Source organism: Bos mutus, chromosome 11 (genome assembly GCF_027580195.1).
Source record: "Bos mutus isolate GX-2022 chromosome 11, NWIPB_WYAK_1.1, whole genome shotgun sequence".
Taxonomy (NCBI): Eukaryota; Metazoa; Chordata; class Mammalia; order Artiodactyla; family Bovidae; genus Bos; species Bos mutus.
Window position 1 is genome coordinate 44,874,704 of NC_091627.1, and position 18,448 is coordinate 44,893,151.

General features: G+C 36.3%; 1 protein-coding gene across 4 annotated transcripts in view; it reads left to right on the plus strand.

Annotated features, from left to right (window-relative positions):
- The window catches only part of WDPCP (WD repeat containing planar cell polarity effector), a 312,142-nt gene that overhangs the window by 89,689 nt on the left and 204,005 nt on the right, over positions 1 to 18,448 (plus strand). For all 4 annotated transcript variants that reach the window (XR_011466041.1, XM_070379381.1, XM_070379382.1 and 1 more), the window contains exon 2: positions 12,923 to 13,007. Coding sequence is in view for 3 of the 4 variants with exons in the window: in XM_070379381.1 (XP_070235482.1) it covers positions 12,947 to 13,007 (61 nt within the window). In the remaining variant the exon portion in view is untranslated. The remainder of the gene's footprint in view (positions 1 to 12,922; positions 13,008 to 18,448) is intronic.

Sequence of the window (18,448 nt, forward strand, 5' to 3'; positions counted from 1 at the left end):
TGTGGGTTGAACCAAACTGAAAATAATTAGAAGCTGAAACAGAATGCTAAATTCTAAAATAATTTTCCTTAGATATTATTGAAAATAGAATTTATGGATACTGACTATTTAGCAAAAGGCAACTGACATTGAATAATTGAATAATTATTGTTTTCCACATATTTTCAAATAATTATCCCATTTACTTCTCAGTAACTTTTTATATAAAATATGCCCTTTAAAAACAGCAAATTATTCATTAATGCAGTATTTGGGTTTTACGGCAAAACATGATCATAATTTTGAATCTTCTTTGTTTTATTTTTACTCTACTGATTTTTAAATATCAGGTGATAATTTCCTACTGTATTAAAGGATTATTAATTTTAAATCCTAAGGAGAAATTGATCCCTTCTCTGGGGACCTTGGTAGTTATTCATAGGCCTTCATTTCAGTAGGAAAAGACTGTTCTTTCCTGAGTGAACTGCTTTGGTTCTTCATTCAACCAGTTAAACAAAAATACTAAAAGTATACTTAGTAATAATGTTGTGATTAACCGTTTATAAAGGTGAAAATAACCAATCAGGGAAGAAAGAGTGTGAAGGAGGATCTGATCACAATATAAAAAGATTCACCACAAAATTCTTAAAAACTGTGAGCATTTAGGGCTTCTTTATATTTTTTTAAAAACTTGTCATAGAGTAAGGACCCAAGAACTTAGTGAGAGCCACTACCAAATGAGGGAAGTCAACATAGAAATAAAGCTTCTCTGATACAGTAACTTAAAAAGAAGTTAATTTATTTAACAGTTTTCAAGGCATTAATATGTCATGTTGGAGCTTATTTTTATGTTTTCTACGAAGCTTGCTAAGCAAATAGTATGAATACTTGTTAGTGCCTAAGAAATACTGATTATAATCATGTTTTAGATACATCAGTTTATTTACAAACTACTGATACACCAATGAAAAATAATACTTAGTCATTCGAATAGTTTCCCTCAAGGGCTTTCTTTAGCAAAATAAAGTATATTTGGCCAGAAAATAGGTTCCATCTATGTATACCTTTTGCCATGGATACAAGCCTAAAGTGACACCTGTCTCAGATTCTTAAGCAGAAGCTTAACTAAAAGGCTGTAGCACAGTGTTAGACAGAGAAAGTAAAGTTGAATGAGCACCATGCAGATATCATGAATGGGAATTCTCGTCCTGTTCCCTAGCAAGCTGACTGAACTTGTGTAAATAATTTTACCACTCTATGCATCAGTTTCCATAGCTGTAAATTTAGAGTCCATCAGAGTTGATGGGGGACGGGAGTGCATAAATGGAGTCCTTGGAAAAACTGCTATTCCCTGCTCAGAGAAATACTTAAGTAACAAACACACACACTTTAGTATATAATTTCAGGGAGTTATTGTGAGAATTAAATAGTGAATATGAACTACCAATTTAGTAGGTATTTTAAATCACCCTTTACTTCCTCACATTGGTTCTCTAGCTTCTAAGTTTTGATAAAAGTCACAGAAAAATGTTTTTCAAGTCTCTTTGGGGAAAAAAGATTTTAAAGTGTACAACTATCAAATTGCATGGATAATATTCCACTTTTCATAAGAAGCCATCTCTTTCATCAGTTAGTAGGATTTGTTTTTTAGAGGAGGAGGTGGCAATCTGTCATCAAAGTGTTGACAAGTGAAATCTGACAAGGTTGAGGTGGTATAGCTGCGGGCAACTTCAGGATTTTTTCACTGTCTTTCCTATTTGAAGAGAAAGGATCTCTTTTTTCATTCTTGCTCACTTTGCAATAATCTTTGATTTAAATGCTTTTTAAAATAGTAACTCTAAACTGACAAATTATTTCGACAGTTAGCATTGGTTTAGATAAGAGCATTTCAGTGTTCTTTTGTCTTTAACTCATCTCTTTAGGAATTCTTGAAATTCAGTTTATTTTCTCTTCAAAGTTGCATTTTTTTTCTATCTATTCAAGTGTAGCATAAAACTATATTTATGGAATTACAATCTAGAATTACTTATCATGGTCACATTGCCAGCATTTCTATATTCCCTGTCTCTCTATTGTTGTGGTTGAGATACATCCTAAAAAGAATTAAGTCCATATTTTTAAAGATCAGAAGGGTGGGTACATGTGTTGGAGATGGTGGTGAGCAAAGATTATTTTATGGTTGCTGTTATTACTTGCTTAAGCAAGCATACTTTTTCCCCTAAAACGCCTGATATAAGCCATTGTGATTATTTGCAGGATCATGGAAAAAATGCACTTCAACTAGACACAAGTCTCTTTGGAATAATGGAAAATTGTGTGCAATAAAATATTTGAAAAGAGCATCAGCAAACAAGATGTTTGTATTAACAGGAACCTAGAAAATGGCTATGCAAAGGTCAATACTGATCTTTAAATATTAGTGAAATTTAATTTGTTGCATGTAAAGAGTAGTAGAAGAGGAGGAAGCAGGCCACAATGAAGAAGCCATTGGTGAACTGTCCAAATGTCAAAACTGCTTACAATAAAGAAAATGTTAAATTGATGTGATCTATTTACCTAAGTGAATTAAACGGTTTGAACAGTGCTCTGGAGAAATATTTTCCAAATTTAAGTATAACATGAGATTTATAAAGATTTTTGCCATGATTTATTTTGGGAAGATGAAGAGACTCCTATTATTCTTTCTAGGTATAGAATTTCTTCTAACCGCTTTAAGAGAGTATGGTGCACAACTTCTCTTAAAACAGGAACCTATTGCTTTTGGCTTCATTTAGAAATAGCATCACCTGACCAGTTGTTAGCAGCTATGAAGAACTTTCCTGGCCTTGGCACTCTGCACAGCAATAGCTAAATTGAGTTCAAAGAGTTTTCTGTGATGTCATGCCTGATTTTTAAAAAATGTGAATTCTGTGTTCTCTTATTTTAATGTATAAAGATAAATTTTAAAAAGAAACATGTCTAATGTATGTAACAAAGGATTAATATTAATGCACAAAGAATGAGATGGAGAACTCAGTAGAAAGATGGGCAAAGTTGGGAAAATGGTAGTTTATAGAAGAAACAATTGTTAAAAAATACATGACATGCTGTTTGAACTCTTTAATGAAAGGAAAAATGAAACTTAAAACTGCAGGTTTTTTCACCTTTTCATTTTTCACCTTCCAGATTGGCAAAAATTAAAAACTTTGTTAATGTCTCATAGCATATTGAGGAAGGACATGGGGGAAAGGACAGTCATGTTACTGGTGGACATGTAAATTGGTACCGTCATTTTGGAGGCCAGTTTGTCAGTACCTATTAAAATGTAAGGTGTGCATATTTACTTTAATAGTATTTTTATTTGTAAGATGAAAATAGTCCTGAAATGAGCAGTCATGTTCATTAAGTAAATTATGATCAGTATACAGTGGAATATCTGGCACCTTTAAAAAAAAAGAGATAAATCTTTATATGCTAACAGAGGATATCCATGCTGTCGTGTTCAGTGAAAAAAAAGCAAATTGTATGTTGAGTAAAATACTGATTTACTAAAATACAAAACAAGTCAGTATGTATATGAACGTGCTGTTAAGTACTTCACAGTCTGGAAGGCCATGTTGTGTAATGGCTCCCTTCAGAGTGGGGAGGGCCTCTGGGAAGGGAATTCATTTTAACGTCAAATACTTTTGTATTTCCATTTTTTAAAACAATAAGCGTGCATTATTATTATAATTTTAAAACCCATGAAGACACAAAAGACCGCACAGAGTGTCTAATGGATTTAAAAGTTTCAATCTTCATTTTTCGTACAAAGATAGTTTTTGTATGCTTTTAGGTTCTATAACTTATAAAAATAAGGACATGATAGACAGTATTTTCAACATACTGCTTTGTGCTTTTGCATGTTGCTTCTGCCATTTAATTGCTTAGTGTTATTTATTAAATTAAAATTTTGTAACTTGAAGTATTTATTACCTTTTAGCATTTATTGACTATTCTCAGTAGATGCTAGTTTTCAGATAAATGTCCTGATTGTTTAGGTTGAAAAGGTGTTCTAGATGTCTGGAGTGATCTACATCTTTATATACTATGAGATAACATGATATAATGGAAAAAAAAACGAGATACATTTAAAATAATAATTTAGTAACATTTGGAGATAAATGTTACTAAGGGAGCTAGGGCATTTATTTGATAACTACTGTTTGAGTAAAATTTTAGGATGAACTTTTCAGTGTTACAAGCAATTAGTTATGCAATACCCACTAATAATGTTCAGTGCTTTTCATCTTCAAAGCATTGTACAGAATTAATTAATCTTTACAGTGTTCTTAGAAATGTAGGTCAGTATCATTATCTCTGTTTTTGTAGGTGGAGAAATTGAGGCAGAGAGGTTGAATGATTTGGGATAAGTTTGTTATAGCCGGATTAGAATTGAGGCATTTTGGGCTCAGAGCCCAGCATTTAGAGCAGTAGAACCACACCTTCTTTAGAAGACTTAATCTTTGTGTCCTTGATAAAACTACTTCTCATGAAACCATAATGAGGTCATCTCTGTATTAAAATTCAGAAGCAACAGGTTTGATCACTATACAACCACTTCAACACATACACACCATTTTCTCCTCCATGCCCTTCTGGCTCTATATCGCCTTAATCTGTGTTTCCCATTGTCTCTGTGTTGGAGAATTACCAAAATACCTATCCTCGACTTTGTTTTTCTTCTGGGCTCTCATTCAGTGGCTTAGGCCTATGGCCAGGTCAGTAGCTAGGAAAATGGAGGTTGTTGGTTGAACTAGTTGATTCAGTCATTGTGAACAGAATGCACTGGTACTCTTTTACCAGCACATGATGATGGAGGCGTGTCTGCTCAGTAGAGTCATGTTCAAGGCAAGGGTCATGTCTGTGCAGTAAGCAGATCCCCGTATCATGGTAGTCACTCTAGATTCCTCCTTTTTCCTTACTTCCACGATTCATCAGTTCCCCTACACCTTTGATACCTTCTTCAAACGATCACTTGAATCTGTTGCTTTATTTACATTCCAACTGCCAGCATCCCAACAAGCCCTTATTGCTAAATATTGGTGTTGTCTGTTTATTTTTATATAGATCAGTTGTATAAAAAAATCCCTCCAATATTCCCATTCACAAAGTTAATCTTACAACAGTTCTGATCTGTTGATTCTCCTTTCTAAATTACCTTACCAGATGAGAAACTATTCATTATTCTGCAGTAGAAACTTACCAAAATATAAAGTCCTAATTCCTAAGTTTGGCATTTAAAAACTTACTTAGTATGGAACTCATTTATCTCTTCTATTTGTGCATCAAACTAGTTGCTGACTACTCCTTAAATATGCCTTGCATCTTTTATCTAATTTATGTTTTTGTATATTGTTTCATTTTTTTCTCTGTCTTTATCAAAGTCTAATGATCTTCAAATGTCTTCCTACTTTATAAGAAAGTTTCTTTATTATCCAACTAGAACATCTACTGAATGCCCATAGCTCTTTGTTTATGTTGTTAAATTTGCATTAATTACAAACTTCATATTACTGTTTCTGTGATTATTTTATTTGCTATGCTAGATTTTAGCTATTTGATAGTAGAAACCCTGCTTTATAAATCCTTGTATCTGTGACTCATAGTAAAATGTCAGACACCTAAGGTGCTCAAAGCTTTTGTGATATTTAATTAATAACTAGATATCATAGGACTCTCTGAGGTACAGATGACCCAGTGTTCCCAATACGCCAGTCTTTTGTTAGAATAAATTCAATCTAAGTTTGAGTCTCTTTGAGACTCCTCTGCTCTTTAACATAAACTTTATTATTGTATAATTGTTTGGTTCAGTGTTGAATATTTCAAATATCTTTATTTTTGCTAATGTGACATTATTAGATATGTTTATGTGTATGGTTAATAGATAATTAATATAATTCTGTGTAGATGGCAATAGGCAAGAGATTATGGGGGAATACACTATATTTTAGATAATTTTGAAATTACTTAATGATGACTATAATACCTAAGTCAACTAGTGGTTTATTTTAAACTTGTGCTATTTAGTTGTCTTTAATTTTGTACATTTTGGTGACTAGATAATCCTCAGAAAGTCTATTGATAGTAAATAACATGTTCTAACTTTATGCCCAAGAAAGATTTCCTTAGGCTCTTTAAGGTATTTTGCTAACATACATTTCATTTTAAATGTCTTGTTAGCCCATGGTATCATCTGTCTTTGTTAAATTGCAGCTGTGTCTTCTCTTAGTTTATTTTTCTTTTCCATCGTGTTTTACATTAGGGTTTTATTTACCTTCAGGCTTCCTTTCCTTTCTAAAGTAGTCAAATAGCTGACCTAAGAAACCAGGGAAGATTCACTTAGAGGCAGTCCATAGAGTCGCAAAGAGTTGGACACTACTCAGGTAACTTAGCATGCACTCCCAATCTTAAGACAAATAAGTATTTATTATACTGTGATCTGTTTTGGAAAGAAGGCTTTAAACCTTTTGAAGATGTAACTAGAAAGTGAGAAAGGTTCTCTAAGATCCTCTCGTTTTTTTATCCTCAACATTTGGCTGTCATAGATTCTCCCCCTTACAAGAGAACAGTTGAGATTTAGATCAAGTTCAGTTGAAATCACGCTTCTTATTCTGTCATGAAGACTGGACGTTTGAATTCAGAATGGCCTTCTGAGACATCTGAGACTGTCATCAACTGCCTTATAAAATTAAACAAAATGATATTTAAAAATAAATGAAAATTAAATTATTAGACATTTTTTCTTGTTTAGCTTTTTCCTTCTGCTATTCTTTTCACTTGGATAATTCTTTTTCCCAGTCAACATTAAGAAAATTTGCTGTATTTTTAGACATTCATTGTTTTATTCATTTTTCCCTGTATAACTACTTTAGGTTTCTAAGTCCTGAGTATTGGGTTTTATCCCTAGAGAAATGCACAGGGGCACTGAGTAGGGCAATATTTCTCCACTTTGTTAGGCACTTTCTGTTTCACTGCCTTTTAAAGCCTTGGCCACATCCCCTCTCAGAATGCAGAAACCAGAGTTCTTGGGAAATTCTTTTCTTTCCTCCTTCAAAAACAACTGTTTATGCACTAATACACCATTTGAATGATACGAGCTCAGTCTTGACTGCTTCCTTCAGGCAGATTTTTCAAACATGGAAATTACAGCATTCTTTTTAACTGGTGGCATTCTTGAGTAAGATGCTAGACCTTTAAAGGTCTGAGTCTTTGAAAAAACCTGCACAGTTTGAAGATGGCAAGACATGTTGAGGACTAGACAGGTTGTTGATTTGGTCCCCTCCCACCATGTCTATCTAGTAATTATGGATTTTTACAAATATTAAAAAATTTACTGTATTCTTTTTAATTTTATATGGGCTTATTAGCAGATATTTGAAGTTCAGAGGAAAATAAGGATGAATAAGCTGCATTTGACTATCTTTTGCCTCCCCTCTAATGTATGACCCTGCAAAGCCTCCACCCTAATTACACATATTTTGGGGAACCTGCAAGAGTTGTCACATGTATTTATAAATAAGTCCAGTCATTTACTAGTGAACACTAGCCACCTTAGCCATTTTCTTCTCACCTCACCTGCCACACCTGCTCCATCAACACATTATTGCTGCCACTGTGTCTACTTTTGCTGGGTGTGGATCCTGCTTTGTCTGGATATCACCACTCTGAGTACAGTAATGCCAAAGGGCTGCCAGACCTGCTTATGTTCTACTGGGCACCAACCCCTGTGGCCACTTCACGACCCTTAAACCAAATATTCCAGAGGCCATAAAGCGGTTCTAAGTAGAATGTCTCTCCCCGCTTTGTCCTATTCTTTTTTTGTGGGAAACTGGAGCAATATTGTTTATACATCGGAGCATTTTTAGAAACAACTTGTACATTTTTCTCAGTCCTCCCACCTCCAATGAAACTACAAATGAATCCTGTGTTCAAGTCCAGATCATAGACTTTACACTGTGCTAGTCTCGGAATTTCCCCTTACGTCCAAATGCAAAGAGTCAGAGCTTTGTACTTGACATTTTATGCTGTCTATAGACATTGTTTTGCTTATTCTCCTCCATAATTTCCGAGTAGTTTAGGATTTTCAAATTTAGTAAAGATACGCAGTGGACCACCCACTCTGGTACTCTTGCCTGGAAAAGTCCCATGGACGGAGGAGCCTGGTGGGCTGCAGTCCATGGGGTCACAAAGAGTCGGACACAACTGCGCTTTCACTTTTCACTTTGATGCATTGGAGAAGGAAATGGCAACCCATTCCAGTGTTCTTGCCTGGAGAATCCCAGGGACGGCGGAGCCTGGTGGGCTGCTATCTATGGGATCGCACAGAGTCGGACATGACTGAAGCGACTTAGCAGCAGCACACAGTTGGAACTATGGGTTTTCAAGTTAAAAGCTTCTCTACCTCTTATAAATAATAGCCAGTATGGATTAAAAAGAAGCTGTGATTGACTCTTCATTTCTGTCATCTGCGGAATGTTTCTTATTTATTTCTGGCTTGTCTGGGTCTTTGTTGCCACTCAGGCTTCTCCAGTTGCAGCTACCTAGTCTTTGTTGGGGTGTGTAGTCTCCTCTCTACGGTGGCTTCTTTTTTGCCGATCACAACTAGGTGCAGGGGTCAGGAGTTGTGATGCGGGTGGGTCCAGCCACTCCGTGGCAAGTGGGATCCTCTCAGACCTGGGGATTGAACCATGTCCTCTCCTTTGGCATGCAGACTCTTAACCACTGGACCGCAAGGGAAGTCTCAGGGGAATGTTTTGACAAAATCTTTGTTACTGATTGACTTAAACTGAAAAGTAGACTTACAAGTGTAGTCTTCTTTTGATATGTAAGTAAAAGTGTGGCCTTCTGTTTTTGGCTAAAATTTTATCTCTAATTTGCATGATGAAACCTTATTACGTAGCTACTAACAGCTAAACTTCAGCCTTTGTTAGAATTCATAAATTCTCATTATTAGTATCTAAATAAACACTAAATTGAAGAGTGTTTTTATTTTCTAGTATACTCTACAAGTTATGAATTTAGTGCTCAGTGTCAAAAAAAAGTATGTGCCTGTTTCATCATATCTTTTCTTCCCTCTTCCTAGTGAAATATTAATCCATTTGCATGGCCTAATTCAATACTTCCTCTGGTGTAGAAGCTTGTCCACATATAGGTACTTTTCCATTACAAAATCCCTCTTGTACTAAGTTGTTCATTCATTTCTTCCTATGTAAGGTAGTTCAGTTCAGTCGCTCAATCCTTTCCGACTCTTTGCAACCCCATGGACTGCAGCATGCCAGGCTTCCCTGTCCTTCACCAACTCCTGGAACTTGCTCAAACTCGAGTTGGTGATGCCATCCAGCCATCTCATCCTTTGTCGTCCCCTTCTCCTCCTGCTGTCAATCTTTCCCAGCATCAGGGCCAAAGTGTTGGAGCTTCAGCTTTAGCATCAGTCCTTCCAGTGAATATTCAGGACTGATTTCCTTTACGATTAACTGGTCTGATCTCCTTGCAGTCCAAGGGACTCTCAAGAGTCTTCTCCAACATCAGTTTAAAAACATCAGTTCTTCGGTACTCAGCTTTCTTCATGGTCCAACTCTCACATCTCTACCTGAGTACTGAAAAAACCATAGCTTTGAACTATATGGACCTTTAAGATCATGTTTAATACTTCTTTGTTTTTTCCATATAAATTTACATGGTGCTAGACATTTGAGTAACAGCAGCAAATACTACGCAGCAATATTAAGATAACTAAATAAAGTTACCCTCAAAATAGTTCTGTGATAGGTACTTTATTATACCCATTTTGTGTTTGGGGAAACTTAGAGAAGTTAAGTAATTTATGCAAATTAGTGAGTAAACTGAGAAGTTAGAGAATTTCCCTAGTGTCTCAGCGGTAAAAGAATCCACCTGCAATTCAGGAGACGCAGGAGACTTGAGTTTGATCCCTGGGTCAGGAAGAGTCCCTGGAGTAGGAAATGGCAACCCACTCCAGTATTCTTGTCTGGAAAATTCCATGGACAGAGGAGCCTTGCATGCTACGGTCCATAGGATCGCAAAGAGTCGGACTTGACTGAGCACTGAGCACATTTGTACGTGAGTGTGAGAGGTTAGAAAAAGAAGCCAGGTAGTTAAGAGTCTAGAGTCCACATATTAAGTTTAATAAATATGAAATTTATTTAATTTATTAATTGATTCTTAGGCAGTGCCATGAGGCATGCAGAATCTTTTAGTTCCTTGACCAGAGATTGAACCCATGTCCCTTATATTGGGAACTCAGATTCTTAACTGTTGGACTGCCAGGAAGTCCCATTAATTGATTCTTCAAACCAATATTCCAGGCCTCACCTATCTGAATGACAAAGGTGCGGTTTACATATTCTAATACAGTAAGTATTTTAGTTTTAAAAAAGTACAACTATAAAGTAATAATTCTGAATAAGTCTCATGAAACTGACTGAAAGCAATTTCAAAGAACACAGCTTTGGAAATATTTTGAATAATGGCAGGCTCACTAGTCACTCCCAGGTGACAACTCAGAAAGATAATAGTTGAATTGAAGAATACAGGTTAGTTTTAATATCCCTTTTTCTCTATTGCCTGCTAGAGAATCTTTCATGGTAATGAGCCCACTAGCTCTCTTACCCCATATCTATATACGTCACAGCCATCTTCTGGTTAGAATACCATATCTGGAGGTTGAAGGGTCTTTTGTTTCATCTCTAAACTTTTAAGGCACTTAAGTACAAGGAAGAAAGTGAATTCAGATCAATCCAAAATTTACTATTTATTATAGCCTGTTTTTTGCTACTCTTTTCAACTTCATTTTTCTATGATTTTCTACCATGCATCTTGATCTAACACCGTTGTTTTACTCAAACTACTGTGTATACACTCCCTCAGTTCAGTTCAGTTCAGTCGCTCAGTCGTGTCCGACTCTTTGCGACCCCATGAACCACAGCACGCCAGGCCTCCCTGTCCATCACCAACTCCTGGAGTTCACTCAAACTCACATCCATCGAGTCAGTGATGCCATCTGGCCATCTCATCCTCTGTCGTCCCCTTCTCTTCCTGCCCCCAATCTCTCCCAGCATCAGAGTCTTTTCCAGTGAGTCAACTCTTCACATGTGGTGGCCAAAGTATTGGAGTTTCAGCTTCAGCATCAGTCCTTCCAATGAACACCCAGGACTGACCTCCTTTAGGATGGACTGGTTGGATCTCCTTGCAGTCCAAGGGACTCTCAAGAGTCTTCTCCAACACCACGGTTCAAAAGCATCAATTCTGTATACCCCAGTACAGTAAGTGTCCTGTGGTTGCCGGCACGGGTCTGAAAACCTGTCTGTTTAGATTCAAAGCCCACCTCTACTACCTGCTGGCTATATGTCTTTTCTATGTCTTAGTTTCCTCATTATAGGAGTAATAGTGATACTACTTCAAAGAGTTACATATTTGAGTTAATATGTGTAAAATTTTAGAAGAATGCTTGTCAAAGGTAGGTCCATAATATTATATGCTGCTATCATCATCATTTAACTGGTGAAATCCTTTGCTTCTCTGAGGTCCTGTGAACATTTTATAATTTCTCAGTAGCTTTCTCAGTGCCCTGCTGTTGCAAGCAGGCTTGAGCCCTTCTGTTATACTGTGAAATTGATTACTCTGCCGTTTCAGTAATTAGTAACTGTGTCTCATTAGTTGAACATGCATCTGAATCTTGATGATTGTAAGTGCATTGAGGTCAAAAGTAAAGGTGAAGTAAGGACTAACAAAGCCTGTATTATGTCTAAAATTATTTTGGATTATCATTCATAAATAGTATGGGAAATATTTTTAGTCACTCCTAATGGGAGTTGGTGATGGACAGGGAGGCCTGGTGTGCTGCGATTCGTGGGGTCGCAAAGAGTCGGACACTACTGAGCGACTGAACTGAACTGAAATGAATGTTAAAGAAGCTGAGAGCTTTTTTCTCCATATAATAAATGTCATAAAATATTTTTCAAGCTATTATTTTCATATATTAGATGTCATAAAATATTCAGAAGTTTGTTGGAAATAACAGTTCTTTTTATGATCTGTATAAAGAAAATGTCAATAGTTTATGTATTTCTAATATACAGGAAAATTTACATGTACTATAATACATGTATTTCCAAGCAAACATTTGAAAGTTACTTAAATTCCTTTTAAATATTTATAAAATGTTACTTTTCGTTTTTCTTTTTTCAGATTGGCCTTCCTCCAATTAGTCCAAATTAATGAAGTTCTAATTAATTTTTTTAAAAGTATAAATGATATCCATCACTATGCCCTGCTGTTAGAACTGGGAGGAAATATAAGATGTAAAATTTTGCTATCTTTTTAAAAAAATGAATGTAGTATAGAATATCTGGATCTATCATGACATGCAGATGAACAAATTAATTTGAATGCTAATGTGGTTTCACACAATTTACTTCTAAGTAAATATGTTTCCTATAATAGTAACTATATACCATTCATCTTGGGAATTCCATTTTAATTAGTCTGTTTGCATGTGAAAGATCACAAATATTTGCTTTTTATATTAAAAATGCACCACAAAATGTTTTTGTACTTAATAACTACCTAGCAGATATTTCTTTTCCTGAAAAATCTTTAAATACTAAATAACTCTAAATATACTCAGTTTTAAAAATCATATATTATTGGAAACCTAAATATATATATATTCTTCTTACTATGTTTCTCAATGTGATGACGTACTAAATCTAGGAAAAGTGACTTTTTTTTTCATTTATTTCTGGGTGGTTAACTAAGGATATATTAAATTGTGTTTATTCAAATGAACCGTATCTCAAATATCAGTAGCGAAAAATTATTCTTTTTATTATTTCTAAGCAATCTTTATTTTATTGGCAATAGAAGATAATTAATTGACACCTCTTCTTAATTATTTTTTAAACAGGATAGAGATTCCTTCTGCCATCAGATGTCATTCTGCTTGACTGAACTGCACCTGTGGTCTTTGAAGAATACCTTACACATTGGCGGTAAATAAACTGGATTAATTTCAATATTTTTCAAATATAAGTTACAACAATATAAATACCTAATAGCAAAGGTTAGAGCCTAGATTCTCCAGTGAAACTGCATGATTTTCTTTATGCTTAATGAAGAATCGGCTGGTGGAGAGGAAGTTCTTTTCGTTGACTCTGATTAACTTATTTTTTCAACTTGAGTTACATTTTCTGTTTAAAACATTAATTTTATCCATCTAATATCTATTTCCTCTTAAGATATATCTAAGATTTTCCAGCTTTTTCCCCTGAAATTGTTGATAATAATATGTTTATATTCATAAATATTTACAGGCTTGCAAATGGTAAATGCATTTCTATATGATATAAAAGGAGTATTTCAAACATATAGCTCATATGTACAATTGTATCCTTGTTTTTTGCAGTTCACATTTTTTTGGGAAGGGAGTAATATAAATCTGTTTTAACAATGTTTATTAGTATTTGAGGATGAAGTGTATATCATTAGGAAACACGTTTTAAAAAATCTTTTCCTTTTGAAAATCTAAAGCAACTCTTGTATTAGGAGGACATATGTATTTAAATGTCTTCAGCATCATTTCTAAGAAAACGGTTTACCTTGCAAAGCATTGTTTATTTATAACAAATATACAACTACAGATGATGTCATTATAGTTTCATTACATTTAATGTGCTTAAAATATGTAAGGAAAGAATTACAGTTAAAGTGGACTTAACACACACTTGCTTCCTCCCAAGATTCTTCTAAAATGAGAGTAAATGAATTACTTTAATATAGGTGTAAACTCACAAGGACTAAGCGACTAGGAAAGGAGACAATTGCTGTTGAGTTGTTTTTGGAAGGCATAGAGAAGTTACCAAAGCTCAAAAATCTGAATATTAGATGTCTACAGAAAATTCCACTGACAGCAAACTTGGGTTTCAAAAGTCTTGAGAGGTACAGAAATTTGAGGAGTCAGATAATGCAAAAGGATGAGACTGTGGCATGAGGTGATCAGAAAGAGACTTGAAAATCTATGTAAGAGGTAGTGAGACACTGGAAATACTTGATTTTGGGAAGTTCAAAACTAGCTGCAGTGGAAAAAGATAGGGGAGAGGTGCTGAACTGAAAACAGGGAAAACTGAAGTGAAAGCCTACACAGGAATGTTCTTAATTCCTTTATAATCAAATTAATTTTAATATCAGAATGTCATAGAAGGAAGAAGCTGAGGGAGTCCTCTCTGGAGAGACTGCTTGGCCCCAGAGGGAAGGCCTATTTACATTGATATTTAACGTGGTCTTCCAGTGAAACACCCAGGTCCCTGAGTGGTCAGTGAAACCCACTGTTAGCAAGCCCTATTCGTGTATATTGAGCTTTTAATCAGCTTTCTAGTGACTCACTTTGAAATACGAACAGCAAGAAATGAAATATAGATGTTTCAGGGAACAGTTGAAAATTATATTAATCTTTTGGAAAGTAAAAATATGTAGCAGAAAATTTTTTTAAATTCAAATGGGTAAAAGAAATTGGGGGAAAAAAAAAAAAACGGGAAGAAACTTATTTCACTGCTGATGAAAATTGAGTTGGTCCAACCATTTTAGGAAATAATTTGGCATTACCTACTTTAGTTGAAGATGTATTTTGCCTTGCTGTTGTTGTTCAGTTGCTCAGTCGTGTCTGACGCTGCGACCCCACAGACTGCAGCTTACCAGGCTTCCCTGTCCTTCACCATCTCTCAGAGCTTGCTCAAACTCACGTCCATTGAGACAGTGATGCCATCCAACCGTCTCGTCCTCTGTCGTCCCCTTCTCCTCCTGCCTTCAATCTTTCTCAGCATCAGGGTCTCTCCTAATGAGTTGGCACTTCACATCAGGTGGCTAAAGTACTGGAGTTTCATACAGTAGGCGAAGTATTTTGCCTACTGACCAGTAATTCAACTCCTAGATATATACCATAGTGAAAGCCTTGATAACTTGAGTGCACCAGGAAACATGTACAAAAAAATTCTTAATAGTATTCATCCTTAACTAGAAACCATCCAAATTTCAATCAGCAGGAGAATGGATAAATATATTTATGCAACAGAGAAAGTGAATGAATTGAAACTGTATGCAACAACGTAGATGAATGTCAGGAATATGTTATAGGGAAAAAGTTTAAAAAGTAAGCTGCAGCATACATACAGTATGTTTGCACTTAAAGTTTAAAAACAGTGGCTAAATTAAATAATGTATTGTTTCAGGAGACAAGTATATGTGGAAGAACTATAAAGAACACTAGATTATAAACACAGTATAGCTCTGACAAGGAAGGGAGTGGAAGTGAAATAGTAAAGGGCACACAGCAAGTTTAAAGGTAGTGTTCTTGGGAGAGGGTTCAAGATACTAGCATAGGAAGAGCCTGAACTCACCTCTTCCCATAGGCACAACAAAATTTAATTAAGTACATATGGAACATGGATGAATAGAGCCTCCACAACAAAAGGTAAAAGGACAGCACTGAGATGGGTAGGAGAGACAAACAGTATTGCCAAGGGGAAAAACCACAGCCCAGCCACCGCAATCCACAACTGGAAGAGATATCAAAGGTACGATCTTCTCTCTCAGTTGTGAGGGATTCAGGTTCCACGTCAGCCATCCCAACCCCTAGATCCTACGCAGGAGAGACAAGCCCCTAAAATACCTGACTTTGAAAACCAATGGGAAATATATCCAGGAAAATTATAAAACTGCAGGGAACAGAAAACCCACTCCTGAAGGGTGTGCATGAAAACTCAGTTGATCTGAAAATTAACACAAAACACAAGATTGAGAAACATATGGACTGTAGGTAAAGGGGACCCAGTTACTCATCTTAAAGCATCTGCCAGAGACTCAGGAACCAACTGGGACACTCCCTGGGAACTGAGATACTGGCTGAAGACAAGAAAAAATGTCTGCATGCAGGACTACAGCATGCAGGATAGAGTTCCCCAACCAGTGGTTAACTCTTGCCCTCTTGGACTGCAAGGAGATCCAACCAGTCCATTCTGAAGGAGATCAGCCCTGGGATTTCTTTGGAAGGAATGATGCTGAAGCTGAAACTCCAGTACTTTGGCCACCGGATGCAAAGAGTTGACTCATTGTAAAAGACTCTGATGCTGGGAGGGATTGGGGGCAGGAGGAGAAGGGGACGACAGAGGATGAGATGGCTGGATGACATAGTGATAGCATAGTGACTCGATGGACGTGAGTCTGAGTGAACTCCGGGAGTTGGTGATGGACAGGGAGGCCTGGCGTGCTGTGATTGATGGGGTCGCAAAGAGTCGGACACGACTGAGCGACTGAACTGAACTGAACTGCAGTGGAGGTGTGGAGTCAGCCACTGGACTGCCAGAGACGTCACAGGACATTTCTTATGAAGGCCATTCCTTCAAGACTGGGAGAGATAACTGATTTACTTAATACATAGACGTAAACACAGAGACTTAGGCAAAATGAGACAGAGGGTAAGTTCCAATCAGAAAAATACAGCAAAAACTTCAGAGCTATGTCAAGGCTGTATGTTGTCACCTTGCTTATTTAACTTCTGTGTAGAACACATCATGCAAATGCCAGGCTGAATGAAGCTCAAGCTGAAATCAAGATTGCCGGGAGAAATATCAATAACCTCAGATATGTAGATGACACCAACCTAATGGCAGAAAGCTTAAAGATCCTCTTGATGAAGATGAAAGAGGAGAGTAAAAAAGCTGCCTTAAAACTCAGAGGGATGGTACAGGGAGGGAGGAGGAAGGAGGGTTCAGGATGGGGAACACGTGTATACCTGTGGCAGATTCATGCAAAACCAATACAATATTGTAAAGTTAAAAAAAGAATTAAAAACAAACAAACAAAACTCAACATTCAAAAAACTAAGATCGTGGCATCATGTCCTGTCACTTCATGGCAAGTAGATGGGGAAACAATGGAAACAGTGACAGATTTTGTTTTCTTGGGCTCCAGAATCACTGGAAATGGTGACCACAGCCATGAAATTAAAAGGTTATTGCTCTTTGGAAGAAAAGTTATGACAAACCTAGATAGCATATTAAAAAGCAGAGACATCCCTTTGCTGACAAAGATCCGTGTGGTCAAAGCTATGGTTTTCCAGTAGTCATGTATGGATGTGAGAGTTGGATCAGAAAGAAGGCTGAGTGCTGAAGACTTGTTGCTTTTGAACTGTGGTGTTGGAGAAGACTCTTGAGAGTCCCTTAGACAGTGCAGAGATCAAAGCAGTCAATCCTATAAGAAATCAACCCTGAATACTCATTGGAAGGATTGATGCTGAAGCTAGCTCTAGTACTTTGGCCACCTGATGTGAAGAACTGACTCATTGAAAAAGACCCTGATGCTGGGAAAAGTTGAAGATAAAAGGAAAAGAGGGTGGCAGAGGACAGGGTGGTTAGATAGCATCATCAACTCAATGGACACGAGTTGGAGCAAACTCTTAGAGATAGTGAAGGCCAGGAAGTCTGGCGTGCTGCAGTCTATGGGGTTGCAAAGAGTTGGATATGACTTAGCAGCAGAACAACAATAACAACAATAAGCATCTATTTAATGTGCAGTAACATTATGTCTTTAAAAACACTGTATATACCTTAATTAAAAAGTATTTTATTGCTAAAAATGCTGAACATCATAGGAACTTTAAGCAAGTCTTAATCTTTTAGCTGGTGAAGGTCCCTGCCTCAATGTTGATAAGTTTTGGTTGCTGAAGGTTAGAGAGCCTATGGTAATTTCTTAAAATAAGATGACAGTGAAGTTCACCACATCGATGGACTTTTCACAAATGACTTCTCTGTAGCATGCAATGTTGTTTGTTAGCATTTTTAACTGAAGTAAAACTTTCAAAACTGCAGTCAGTCCTCTCGAATCCTGCTGCTGTTTTATAAACTAAGTTTACATAATATTCTAAATCCCTTGTTGTCATTTCAGTAATCTTCATAGCATCCATACTAGGCTTATTTCATCTCAAGAAACCACTTTCTTTAATCATACATAAGAAGCATCTCCTTAAGTGTTAAAGTATTCTCATGAGATTGCAGTGAAATTCAGTCTCATCTTCAGACTCCAGTTCTAATTCTAGTTCTCTTGCTATTTTCACCTTGTTACTACCTCCACTGAAGTCTTGACCTCTTCAATGTTGTCCATGAGGGTTGGAATCAACTTTTTCCAAACCCGTGTTAATGTTGATATTTTTACCTCTTCCCATGAAATATGAATATTCTTAATGGCACCCCAAATGGAGTTGCAAAGTTGGACATAGCTTTACAACTGAACAACTAGAATGATGAATCCATTCCAGAAAGGTTTCTTTCTTTCTTTTCTTTTTTTTTTTTTTTTGCCATGCCACATGGCTTATAGGATCTTATTTCCTGGACCAGAGATTGAAACCAGGCCCCAGCAGTGAAAGTGATGAGTCTAACTGTTG